Source organism: Anser cygnoides, chromosome 2, assembly GCF_040182565.1.
Source record: "Anser cygnoides isolate HZ-2024a breed goose chromosome 2, Taihu_goose_T2T_genome, whole genome shotgun sequence".
Classification (NCBI taxonomy): Eukaryota; Metazoa; Chordata; class Aves; order Anseriformes; family Anatidae; genus Anser; species Anser cygnoides.
In genome coordinates, this window is record NC_089874.1 from 47154991 (window position 1) to 47168999 (window position 14009).

Sequence of the window (14009 nt, forward strand, 5' to 3'; positions counted from 1 at the left end):
AACTGAGATTGAAGTGACAGAATTTCTCAATGGCCCTTGCAGCTCTGATAGTGAAAAAGTTGTGATTGTTCTGTGATGGTTCTTACTCAGTAACAGCTTTAGGAAGTAGCTGACATCTCTGCAGTGCTCTGGTCAACTGCTCGTGGAGATCGCTGAAATTGGGATAAGGCCAAGTCAGATCCAAGCCTGACCTTATTCTTTACTGTACTTCTGACTTGTGTCCCGTTCCTTCTTGTTGTCCCCATTTTGTCACCCGTCCGTAGTGGTTCAGTGTTCCCGTACCTTGGACAGTAACTTTGTCGTGTCTCTTCTTTGCTCCGGCTAGCAGCTAACAAGCCTTGCAGGTGGGGGTGGAATCATTTACCAAATAACTCAAGACTCGTAGGTGAGTCTTTATTGCATTATATTTTACTTAACACAACGTATATCTGTTGGTTAAACAGAAATGATAGGGGCATTAACCAGGAAACTGTTACCATCTGTCCAGAGAGACTGCGTATCACAAACATGCTTTTATTAATTGAGAAAACATGGCCTTATTTTCCTTACAGTTATACTAATGGAACTCCACTGACACTGCAGAGGTTGCTTCTTGCTTACAGTGATGTCAGTGAGAGGACTGGGGGTTTTGTGCCTTTTTAGGCTACCTCTTTCAAGCCCGTCAGCCTCAGCCTTGAGGATGGAGTTTCTAGATCTGACAGATGTCTTTGAGGTAATTTCCACTCCTCCCTGCTCTCCTTAGGGAAATCTTCCCTCTACATATTCATATTCCCATTCATACATATTCTTCAGGAATACACACCTTCAATTAAATCTTCCCTCTAATAAGATGCTTCCAATAAAAACAAGGAACAAACAAAATATCCCTCACCTCTTTAAGTGTGCTTTTAGTGATCCATTTTTACTAAGCTGTTGTTAATGCATGGACCCTTCAAAATAATAATAATTTAAAAAAAACTAGGTTATTCTTGAAAATAGTGAAATGACATTGTAAACAGTTTTCTAAACTGTCTATAATGCAGCTTAGTAATACAGCCACTCACTACATTTGTGTGTAGAAAACTTTGTACCTGTAGTACCGTGTGGTTTTATGTGCTCTCCTTCCCTTTTCCTAAGACAAGTAATGCAAGTCTATGCATTTAGCCTCAAAAATACATTTTTTTAAAGTCTTGTCACGTTTTAAGATTATTTTTAGTGGTTTTAGTATAATTGACATTCTGATCCATTTAGGCCATTTTCATTCAGTATGAGAACTGAAACTGTGTTGAAATGACACAACTTCAATAGCTGGAGGCTTCAGGTGAATCTGAGATGTTTGTGAGCACAAGGGTAGCTGGTAATGTAGTGCCTAGGCTGAAACTGTACCTCTCAATGTGCCTGAATTTCCAGAAGAAAAATGAAAACTTTTCTGCACCAGGCACAATCCTGTTACCCTGCTTCTGGGGCGGCTGGAGTAGGGCTGGCAGAACTGACTTTGCACTGTGACATTTTGATCCCAGTACTCAGGTGGCTTGGCAGTGCAGTGTTAAGATCCCAGTGCCTGATTCTTCCCTAATGCTTTTGCCATCTTAACCAGAGAAAAACAGTTTTTAATCCTTTTTTTTTTCACTATTTTTTTAAACTACTGTTAAAATATTCCAATGGAAGTACAGCTTTCTATAATGAATATAAGCCTGCTTTTTTCAGTTGCCATTCACAGACCTGTTAGAAAAGTCCCATTGATCCTTCAGGGTTTTGTATACCAGCGGCTGAAAACTGCAAGGCTGATGGATATCTGGATGAATCAGCAGGAGACTGCCAAAAATTCTCAGCATTCTCATTCCACTCCCGTTGATCTGATAAAGCCTTTCAGGTCTTGCAGAAACCATTAGGAAAGAATAGACAGAATATTGGTATTTCCTTATTATTATTCCTGCTAGAACTTGCTTTGGCAAGTTTTGACAGGCTTGTTGCTAGACGTGGACTACGTGAAATCATGGCAGGAGAAGCACAGGTAAATACCCTGTTAGTTAGAAGGCATACTTCCACTTCTGTTGCAAAGAAATATAAAATATGTAATGTTTTAATCAGTGTGATTTTATGTACAGAAAACTGAAATAAACTTCAAAGTGACATCTCACAGTTCATATATATTTAAGTAAATATATACATATATATATATAATATAGGTTTTAATTTTTGTTTTGTATAAGGGGATGTCCAGTGTATCTAGATCACCTAGTTTAGCTGCGTCATGAATATAATGTGACTGGTAACGTATGTTTGCTTCCTTTTGATGACAATAAAAAGTTAACTTTAGAATTATTTATCAGCTCTCAAAGTGCTGGCAGTGAGCCCTGGTTCTGTGTGTTACAGAAACTGTTCCAAAGTACCTCTTTAAAGTGAATAAAAGACCCGAACTGACCCTCCTCAAAAAGCTGAAATCCCTTCAAACTGAAGCCCCTTACAGGGTCCTCCCCTTGTCTGTCTATCTCTTGTTCAAGATTGTTTTAATAAAATAGGCAGAATTTGAAATTCACTTAGTTATTCTGACAAAACAGAACCTCTTCCCAAAGTTGAATGTTAATGGAGTTCTAATAGAGGAAATGGTTGCAATGTCTACGTGGTAATACTGCAGTTTTGCAAATCATACCGATGTGCTTCGCTTTTCCAGCGTGAGTAATTACATGAAAATCAGCGGGGTGACGATGATGGCGTCATTTTTGTGTACTTTTTATAAGATCAGGACGTCAGGTAGCCTTCAGAAAGCCATTGGGTGAAGGCCCAAATCATACGGTAGTTCACTCTTAACACGTCATTCAGCAGTCGCAGGCCATTAAAAATAGATTTTAGGCATGACTTAGGTCAAAAGACAGTTACTTAATTTATAAAAGGTGTAATAGCATATTGTAAGCATTCATTTGGCAGGAAGTGGGTTTTAATTTATTTTGTTTGCATTTCTAATGTCTATATTACTTATGTCTTTGATTATTCCTGTAATGCTAAATGCCTCCCAGATTAAAAAAACAAAAAAAGGTTTTTGCTCTGACACGTCCTTAAGCTAAATGGATGTGTTTGCTGTCATTACATCTCACGCTTACCTGCCGGCCTCTCCTGTAGCCTGACACCATGATTAAGTTCTTCCCCTTCCTCGTTTACATAGTGTTTGCTCCGGAGCAGGAGCGACTGACATACTCCAGCTGGGGGTTGTAAATTAAGTTTGTGTGCGGGGTGATTTGAGGGCAGACTCACCAGGGCAAGCTGCTACCCCTGCCACAAGCTTCTTTATGTATGTATGTACGTAAGAACAAGGAATTTAAAAAGTTAGCCAGGCTATATAAAAGAGAAGCTGAGGCTCTGTGCTCCTGTAGCTTGACTCTAAGATACTGTACGCTGAAACACGAACGTGTGTATCAAATAATGAATGGTGTTTATGTAGTGATTACTGATTTTTCATTTTGTCGCCTGATGATGACTGTAAAGCCAGTATTAAATAACCAAGTGCATTAAATAACACATCTGTCCTCCAGGCAGAAGGCAGCGTTGGAGGCCTGCGCCAAGGCCTTGTCCGCGCTCCCTTACTGCTCCGCAGGAGCTGGGCCCCAGCTGCAGACCGAGGTGCCTCAGGGGTCCTCTCAGGTTCTCCTTGGACGGTTCCACAGCAATAGGTTTTTATTTTCCTTTAACTCAGTAATATTTCTGAGAGAACTTTCATCGGAGTGAAACCACTTCCTGTATTAGCAAGAGGTCTGAATTTTCTTTTGGCTGCTGAAGCGTGCTGTTCCAGGCTAAACCCGCAATTTTAATCAGCATGCACTTGTCTAGCTTTCAGTTGGTCTCTACTAATACCGACCTTAACGTGACTTGTCAGAATAATTCCTCTGTTAGATAGGAGTTTGCTTTTCTTGTGACTGTTTCATTCCTTTGCTTTGGAAAATAAAACCTCAGGGGGGGAAAAAAATGAAAAGCCTCACAGAGTCTAGGCAGAAAATCCTGGAAGTCTGTGTTCAGGACTGTCCCACCTGATGCGTCAAGCCTAAACTTTTAGTTTGAAAACTGAACATCTATATCACTGGTTTTTTTTAATGCAATATGATGTTACTGTCAATTAAAACGTAATTGTCAGGCATGAGTCTTTTATCAGATTTATTTTGAGCTGCAAAGCAGCATGACAATTTAAATAAGATTATTAATGCATTGAAGGTTAAACAGTTACGTTTGGGGGTGATTGAGTCTTTATAGACTTAAAAGGTATTTTGTGAATGTATAAATATATGCATCCATACACAAATAGTGAAAATATGGGGAAAAGGTATGGATTTAGTAGTAGGTGTAGGTTTAACTGAATTTAGGCCAGCAGACTGTATGGGTAATTGCTTCTTCTGAAAATTATATGGCTTCTCTCCCTAAGTATCAGGTGTCATGAGGCTAAATTATAGCTGTGGTTAAAATACCAAATAATTACAACTTGATATGTGAGTTTTGTGAATGAGAATTTTTTTTTTCTTGCCAAAGTAAACGAGACACGAGACACACGTGCACGTTTTTATCTTGATTTTTCTGTTGTGTGATATAGATATAAATACAAAGTTGGTATGCTCTAACATTAATCCATGTGACTTTTTTCAGACCCATAAAACATCCTGAATTATTTCACTTGGCAGCAAACTAAATGTTAAAAGCGGAAATACAAGGAAATACCTATTTCTCCTAGCTTATTTATACCGGTTATGCCAGAAAGAAAACAGTGTGGTTATCACCTGCTGGTCAGGTGTTTGCTTTCATAACCCTCCTGGTTCATCTGCTGCGTGCTAGCTAGAAACTGCGCTCCTGAGTTCTGCCTCTCTCTGTGGCAATACCTGTTCCTTTTAAGTATCCAGTCACCTCTGTGTCACTTGCACTGAGACACACAAGCTCATCATTTTTGTGCCGGAGTTTAATTAATCATCCTGCTCATTAATAGCTTTAACTTTTGGCTGTGAGAGACTCCCTGTCTTGAAACAACACTTAAAAAGCCAGCTATCTTCCTTCTTGCTGTCCAGGTAGGGGCAACAGCATCTCCGTGTAGGTTGGTGGTATGCAAAGTAGAGCTTTTCCCCTGTACTCGAGAGAATTTAGCCATAAATGTCTTGAGAGAAGTTTAAGGTCCTGGATATGTTTGTGATCTTCTCACCACATTTCCTGTAAAATTTATCCATTTTGTCTAGGCAACAGCATTCATTTCTCTTGAACAGTCGAACACAAAAATAGCTTCAGTGTGAACTGTTTAGGCAGAAAACGTAACTAACTGTGAACATTGTCTCTCTTTCTCTGAATTAAAATGGAAAAATGCACTCTATTTTTTGAAAAGAGGTGAGAATAATGCTTACATGTCAAAATAGGAGGTGGCTGTTTGGGTATATGAGGTTCAATGTATTTGGTACCAAAATCATTGTATCCATTTTTGTAGAAGGTGGGTCCTTGCGCAGAGACCGTGGCGTTTCTGAGCCTTCAGAGCATTGAGCAAATATTTTTTTTTTTAGAAGTGTCTTTTGGAAGAAGTCGCTGGGTGTGTGAAGAGCCACTTTCAAAGCGTAGCGTCCCAGGTGTGTGCTGACATTTGGAGTGGCGTAAGCTCCCAGCGCGGGCCGACTGATCCCTTGCCAGAGTTGTATGAGCACCTTTTTTTTTTTTCTCAAATGCTTAAGTTCAGTGGGAGTTACGCTGAAACTACAGCAAGGGAAGCAATTTCTGCTTCCACAATGGACCTTGCCGTCTAGGTAGGTAAGGTGCCTACAGAGATGGAGAGGACAAGGCGATGCAGCAGGTGTGTTGTGTTAGTGCCCATGTTACAGTGGAGGGGACTTAGCTGGGAGCACTAACGGGGAGGCAAAACAAACGCCATCAAGGGATGGAGCAAAGCTGCCAGGGTAAGGATGGCAGAGCAGAAGGCTTAAGAGGGTCATAAAGCCAAAGGAGAGAAGAGCACAGGGCTACTGCTTCAGTAGTTCCTGCCACTGTAACTCCTCAGCAGGCTGTTTTTGCAGTTTTAACCCCAAGGCTCCCTTCCCTTCCTCAGGTCTGATCCAGCAGAAGGGGACTCTGCCAGGTCTTTGCTCTTTTCCCCGTGGCAGTGGCCAGTTCTTGCTTCAGCCCCAGCTGTGGCCGCTCCCGTCGGCACCCACCTGATTGCTGTGCTCTTCATTAAAATACTTGTTGCCTTTCCTCTGTGGGAGTGGAGGTGGCATGCTGGTGGATTTAATGTGTAATTAAGCAAGTCTTAAAAGCACTTAGAGTCTTCTGGGTAAGAAGTGTTCTGATAAGCGTGAGAGTCTGGTTTCCAAATCCATTATTTCTCGTTGGATTTATTTGTCTTTTCTGCTTTTTTCAACTTGCTTTCAGCAATTTGGAGTTTCTCATGTGATCCCAGTACCACCATGTGAAAAGATCGCTGCGTGCCTCGCAAAGCGGTGAACGCCGTTTCTGGTTCTCTTTCAGATGCAAGTATGGACATAATAGCCTATGATGCTTACTCCAGTCCACCGCTTCAGAGATATTGAAAGGAAACCTGAATACCTACAGCCAGAAAAGTGCGTTCCACCTCCTAGCCGCGCTTCCCTGGGAACAATGTGGTTTATTCGAGATGGCTGTGGTATTGCATGTGCTGTCGTCACCTGGATGCTGGTGTTCTACGCCGACTTCGTAGTCCTTCTTGTCATGCTGGTTCCATCGAGAGATTACGTTTATAGTGTCATCAATGGCACGCTGTTCAACACCTTGGCTTTCCTCGCTTTGGCTTCACATTTTCGAGCTATGCTGACAGATCCAGTAAGTATATCTCTCTGTACGTCTGGGAAAGAAAAAGGCAGTGTTTTTCTTATCTGATAGATGTTGGGTAACTTGTTTGCTGAGTGAGCGGCAGATTTAAATAACTTGTGTGTGTCAGCCTGCCGAGTGAGGCTGCTGATGTGCTATGCTAATTCCTCAGCCCACTCAAGTCAAACGCAAAGTCAAGGACCCAGCTTTAGATTTCGCCTCGTGTGAGCAGCTCCTCTCTTCATGCTGAGGAGGCGAGCGTTTCTCTCTGACACTGTTTTCTCACCGATGCCAAGTCTCATGTTTGTGGCTTGTCGTGTCTTGAGAAACAGCAAATCAGGAAAAGCTGGTTTTGGTTGTCTGCCTTGTCAAGTATTGCTCCAGCAGAATGGAGTAGAGTTGGTGGTGTTTTGAAAAGCCACGCTGCCACCTCTCATGCTGGTGATTTAGTGGAGTTTATTGGACCATGCTAAAACAAATATTGTGTGAGTATGCTAGGAGCTGAAAGTTTGTGGGCAGGCAGGGAGCATAAGAATTTTAGCAGCCCCTTGTAATGTGTCTGTAGGACGTTGCCTTATTAGAGATACAGTTTATTACCATGATGCTTATTCTGAATGGCTGTGTTTGCTTATCAACCTCTGGACAGGAGATTCAGTTCAAAGCCCCATCCCCACTAGTCATCGGAAGGAAATACAAGCTTGGACTCCTCTTGGCCCCTTCCTACTAATTCTTCTTGTTTCTGTTAGGAACGACAGTGGGTGTCTGATACTCAAATTGTTCCTTTCAAATGTAATTTTCGACTTGAAACCTTGCATTAAAACTTCAGTGTAATATTTATATACTAGTTTTCAGCTCTCCCAGAAGCCACAGCACTGCAAAAATGTCTTGATTTGGGGTAGTTTGACAGCTTATGGTAAAGCAAAGGCTGACTTGTTGCATGCTACTGCTGCTGGACACAACTTTGAGCAGTAGTTGAGACTCTGAAGCTTTTGGTCATTGGGCTGACAAACACAGGACTGTAGCAATTTATGATATAGTTTATGTCCTAAGGGTTCTCATTGTTGTTAATTATTGTACGTTGTGTGGCTTTAATGCCTGGGGACCTTCAGGTCTCTGGAGTTGTTTTGCAGAGTTAGCAGTAACTCTTGAAACAAAAGCTATATTCTAAAGCAGACGGGGCAAGCACAGTGTCAGAAACAGATACAATCTCTCTGCAGAGAAATCTGGAAAATATATGTTAATTACCAGCATGTGGTGGGATTTTTGTGTGTGGATGGAGAGAGCCAGTGGGATTTTGTTTTGTTCTTTGTAGAGACTTTAACGAAGAAATCAGCTAGACAAAATGGAAAAGGGAACATAAAGAGAAGGGATGCAGGGCATCCACAGGGCAGACGGTGCAAGTCTGGGGTGGAAGAGGCCGCTAGAAAATGGAGAACCAGGGGCACATCCAGGATCAGAATGGAGCAGAGAACGCTGCTGAGGCAAACAAATAGGAATTCTTATCATAAATTAATTAAAACCCGGATTCTTCAGAACTGTTAGGATGCGTCGTGCTTTTCAGGAACTGCTTCCTGCGTGTTCTTGCTAAAAACATACCTAGGGTTTTGAGTTTTGCTGTGTACTAAAAAGAGAGAACATTAACAGTAGCGTTTTGTAGAAATTGGTCACAGTAATATTTAAGTTTGCCTGTTTGTTGAGAGGTTTAAGTGGAAAAATACAAAGACTGCTCAAGAGAACTTTACAATACTGATCTAATGTGCAGTTCTTTTAGTAATATCCATTATTCCTGTTTATTGCTGTTGAGAGGTTGTACAGGTGCATTAAAGATAGACTATTCCTTCAGAAATCTGTTAAAATGTTAAATCCCTGTTTTTATTTCAGTATGTACCAGCAGTGATTTCATACATCACATTTTGTGATATTTTTTCTTTTGATCAAATTTTATGGCCATAGAAAGGCTGTGGAAACTCTTGAACTTTTTGAAAACTTTTGAAAGTCCAGGCTTCTGCAGCAATTATATGTCACCTGTTTAAAGATATTGTTTTTAATGTGGCATTTGCACAAATAATGTTTTATCTAGTCTTATTTGGGGGGAGGATTCTTAGAAAGTGTGCTCCGTTTGAAAGTTAAACCCTGATTTGAATAACAAATACACAATGGAAGCGTAGCTATTAATACATGAGATGTTTATCAGCAACTGTTAATGTACGCAATGATACTTCAGAAGTAGCAGCTTCTAGTGGAGTTAAAGCATCTGATGTCTCCAGTTTGTGACGTGAAACACTGGGGTGATAAATCCATTGATTGGTGTGAAGAGAGGGATAAGGATCCTTAAATATTTTAAGGTTACCATGTGATTACAGAAGGTTGATTCCTTAGGCGAGGACTTACTGGTGCTGCTTATGTTTTTTAATTAAAAAAAAAAAAGTGATGTTTAAGTATTTGGTTCCATACATTAGGACCTTGTTTTAATTTCTTTTTCTTGCTCTTCCTAAAACTCTGCTGATATTACGGAAGTTTTTTATCTCTTTCCCTCCCCTTCCATAATTTTAAGTCATCTCTATTCTGAGCACTCGTAATGTCCACAGGTTGATCTTCTTTGCTTTCTTTTTCCACAGGGTGCTGTACCCAAAGGTAATGCAACAAAGGAGTTCATTGAGAGTTTACAGCTAAAGCCAGGACAGGTGGTTTACAAGTGCCCAAAATGTTGTAGCATCAAACCTGACAGAGCACATCACTGCAGGTAAAGTCTTCTATGAGAATTGCTCTTTTATCAGGTACGGCTGGACCTCAAGTGTTATACAGTGTGCCTGGATCTGAATTATTACTGGAGTGTGAGACTTGAGTGGTTAAATTGAAAGATTAGCAGCCAAATTCTGCTGCTGGTAGTGCCAAACACATTTAAGCTTCTCTGAAAAAATCTGAGGCCTTTTCTGGGAATTTTTCACGTACAGCAGGCTAGGGCCACCTCTTGCAAAATGAGAAACGCTTCACATAAAAGCTGCCTTGGCTTCAGACCTGTGATTGACACTCCGTAAATGTTCTCAATACTGGGTATCATGTAAAAAGAAAAAAAAAAGAAAAAAAAGGCTTTAAAAGAGACTTTAAATGCCGAAATGTAGAGGAAGCCATAAAATGTAATGTCTTTGTAAGGTTTGTCTCCTTTTTTTTTTTTCTTTTTAACAGACCCATTTGCTTAATTGTAATTTCTATTTAGAATTGATGTTTAAGTTAAAAACTAAAGTTTGGGTAACAGTGTGTGTATATATCTATATTATTATTTTTTAAATAGTTCTTTTTTCCTCATTTTCTTTGAGTTCTGTGGCTTTGTTTTGTGCTTTGTGATAGATCAGTATGCCTACTGATCTGTCATGTCCTTTCTTTTTCTGTTAGGATAAACTTCTCTGAAGAGAGTAACTGGTAGTGAGCTTTTTAGTACTAAAGGCAGCAAGCAAAAAAAAATAACTACTTCCTAAACTTTTCTTCTGCTTTTAAAACAAGCAGACCTGCTTTCCAGTAAGTAGTTAATGAGTTTGCACTGGTATCCCTTCCTTTTCTACCCAAAAACCAACGCGTACTGCGAGAGCTTGTATCATGGTTACCCCTGATTCAGGCAGGGGTCTTGTGGGGAGGGGAGCACATGGTGCCGAGCTGAATGAACTCTGCTGTTTGTGTTTTTCACATCTCAGAGCTTTAGTTCACAAATTTGTTGTTATTGGCTTTTTATTTTAATCCAAATCAGGAGTTGGTTATTCAGTAGGAGCAATGTGATCGTGCCTATCACTTATTAATGCTACTGTAAAATCCCCTCTGACAGTTCGTCAATTATGAATGAAACTTCACATCTAAAATGCTGTCTTGCTGATGACTCACAGCACGGGCAAATGAAAAAAAAGGCTGTTTGGCTGAACACAAAACCTCATCTCCACAGACCTTTTTTTGTATGCTTTAAGTTAATTTTATAGACGCTAAGATGTGGGAAACTGATCCACTGAGCTGGTCTGATGCTGCTGAGAATCTTCAGTCAAACATTTCCTATAGGGTAGGGAGATCTGTTGGATTTTCACACACCAAGGTCGTGCAGGTGCATCAGCAGGAGGTATTGCTGGAGGGAATACCAGGGTGCTTTTTGATCCCCATGCTATCTTGTGAGAGCCCATGCCCAGCAGACAGCTCCTTGCAGCATTTGGAAGCCGGGTTGTTGAGGGGGAGCATGTCTGAGTACGGGCAAGCCCTGATGCTGACCGTTACCAGCCTTAGGTTCTGTGTGTCCTTTTCCACCAGCTAGTTTCACCTTCTGTTTCCCGTCCATCCCCTTTTGGCACATTCATGCTGCGTGAAGAGACTTCTCTCAGCCTTCGTTAGCTACCTCCTTCATGGAGCTCCTTGATTTGGCTGCTTCAGGCTGGCCCTCAGGGGAGCTAGGGCCTAGGAGCAACTGGAGGGATTACTTTGGTACCCAGCCTGCTTCAGAGCCCTAGGGAAGCCTGCATGCATGCGCAGAAAAATGCAGACTAAATTAGACTACAGGGAGGCATCTTCCTGCTTTGAAACCACCTGCCTCCCTCTCCCTGCTTTTTTCCTTTTTTATTTATTTATTTTCCAGAACAAGTAATTGATGCTTGTCCTGTGTCAGGCAGATAACTTGTTTTTACAACACCAGCTGATTTCACTTCCCGTGTATGTCAAAAATCACTTCAAGCTGCTTATTCTAACAAAACGAGGCTTTTCCTTGTTGTCCACTGCGTCTGGGGCCAGCAGGTAGCAGGGTACCTGTGCCTGCCCGAGGAGAAGCAGCCCTTGGCCTGGCCACCTGGTGAGAGGCTGCTCCTGCCTGGCCAGCCTTCCATGTAGCATCAGGACTCATTTGTTGTTCAGGCATGGCAAGTATCCTTGGGGATTTACTCCTCCTGCAACGCAGGCGAGCGCAAGGCTGTTCCGAGAGAGAGGTTTCTTATTATTTATTCATATGCGCTCATAACAACATGCTTATGTTCTTATTTGAGGCTCTCTCAAGTTTTTGGGTGTTGTTTATTGTTTCTATTAAGGTTCGAATATCTCTAATTCTAAGAAGAAAAAATAAAAAAAATTAGCACAGCCCTTAATTCTTTCTGTTTTAGAGGTGCCAGAATTGTTCTGGGCTTGCTATTGCTGTTTCCTTTCTGGGTCTATTGTTTGTTTGGTTTGGGGTTTCGTGTTTTTTTCATATTTGATTTCTGTGCTTGTTTGTGCAATGTGGTATCAGGAGACTGCCTTTCGTCTCCTATCATATGAGAGAGCAGCAGAGAAAAAGACTTCTTTTATTATGTGAGTTGAAGCAGTTACTGACTAACCAGGAGACTGATGTTCAGACAAAGTAATAGTCTTTTAATTATTTGACTTCAAGCCACAGTGTGCACGCTGGCAAGAATTTGAATTTTGATTTTTATTAGTGCGGTTTCGTGAAGTACTTCAACATCTAATTTTACCTTGAATGTATATTGTGGTACTGTCTTCCTGACTGACTGCCACAGCTGGTTTATGCCAGTATGTGGCTTACCTGGATGTCAGGAGTCCTTTGTAATGTTTGCTTGAATTTTGTTTTCCACAAGTTCCTGCTACAAGCTAGTGAGAGCGAATAAACCTTAATCTGTTATTAGCAATTCTGAAAAATATCTTTATTCATTACTGCTTTTCATATCTGTGTTGTGTGGATTTTTTTTTTTGGTTATATCTTAATCTGTGGGAATTTTCAGAGACTGACGAGGTTAAAACTAAACTAAAATACAGATTTCTTCCATCTGCCCAAATGTATTTTTTCAAACCATATTTTGGCAGAACCACTGGTAATGTTACGATAATGTGTCTTGCTTGGCATTAACTTTTTGCAGTGGTCGTTTGGTATGCTATGGTTGATTGTGAACAGACATAGTCGGGTGAGCAAACCAGAAATATTGATGTGCTGACTAGTAAATAAGTTGAGGTTCAAATTTCATTTCTGATCCCTTCCTTTCATTTCTGTGTGTTCATAAAACGCATGTGAAATCTTGTATTCCTGGAATGAGATGTGCTATAAATAAAGATCTGTATTTTTTCAGTGTTTGCAAGAGGTGTATTCGGAAAATGGACCATCACTGCCCGTGGGTCAATAACTGTGTAGGAGAGAATAACCAGAAGTACTTTGTACTGTTTACAGTAAGTATTTCACAAGTGGTGGTAGAGGTTGTCCTGTGTCAGTGAGATGCTGCGTGTCAAAGCAGCTCCAAAAGCTGCCTTTCTTTTCTTTCCTGTTTCAGAAGAGCTGTACAGGGAACTCCTGCAGACTTGTATTTTACTAGTTAGGGAACACACACAGTACAGCAACCGGGGGAAGGCAGAACAGGAAGTGTTTGCCAGGGTTTCGTGGGGTTTGTGTTGTTAGGTGATTGGCATGCTGTTCCATAATTCAAGCAGTTTGTCGTGATGTTGAGCTCTTTGAGGCGTGGACCATCCTTTTACACTGCACTGTTTCTGGTAGGGTCCTAGTCCGTATGTAGGGTACCTAAATGTTGTACCTGTGTGAGTACGGTGTGGGATCACACAATAACAGCTGGTGTCACATCTTAAGCAAGGAGTAGCAAAGGATTATCCAATTTCCACTTGCAAGCAATTTATTTCTGTATTTAAATCCAAGGAGGTGTTTGACTTTTTGTACTATAAGTGTGGCGTAACGAGTAAGAAAACAGGAGTGCAGACTTTGATACTACATATTTATGGAAGGGTTGAAGTCTGTTCATCAAAGCAAACTGCAAATATCCCGTGGGAGTAGTGTGAACGTGGCGAGGCTGAGTTTCAGTGATGCCCTGTTTTATTAATAAAGCTTTGGAGAAATCTGTAGGTTCGAGGAAGAATGTTCTCAAATTACCAAGTAGAAAGGGAGAAATTTTCAGTTAAATGAAAACCTTCCTCTTAAACTTATTGTAGAAAAACTTGTTTTCTATACTGTGGTTTGTTGGGGTGTGGATTACAAAACAAAATGAATTCTTTCCCCGAGCAAGGATTTTTTTCACTGTGAGGAACGAGCTGGATGTTTTAATCCTATCAAAAGGTTTTCTGTTTCTGTTGAAACTGACGTTGCTTTCAAGTGGGCTGTGTTAAACAATTAACGTAGTTGAGAGAGAAACCAAATTTTGTTTTTGTTTACTCTCTTGGTTTTGTTTTTGTTCAAGTAAAGACCTGGGGAGGTGAAAGTGTGGCAGCACCTCAATTTCCAAGGA

General features: G+C 40.8%; 1 protein-coding gene across 6 annotated transcripts in view; it reads left to right on the top strand.

Annotated features, from left to right (window-relative positions):
- The window catches only part of ZDHHC3 (zinc finger DHHC-type palmitoyltransferase 3), a 32267-nt gene that overhangs the window by 5016 nt on the left and 13242 nt on the right, over positions 1 to 14009 (top strand). For 5 of the 6 annotated variants that reach the window (XM_013184765.3, XM_066992006.1, XM_066992009.1 and 2 more), the window contains exons 2-4: positions 6457 to 6786; positions 9393 to 9517; positions 12852 to 12948. In XM_013184765.3, the coding sequence (XP_013040219.2) occupies positions 6481 to 6786; positions 9393 to 9517; positions 12852 to 12948 (528 nt within the window). In that variant the 5' untranslated portion in view covers positions 6457 to 6480. Of the gene's footprint in view, positions 1 to 5501; positions 5565 to 6456; positions 6787 to 9392; positions 9518 to 12851; positions 12949 to 14009 lie in introns of all 6 variants that reach the window. The other variant, XM_066992007.1, reaches the window with a different exon arrangement.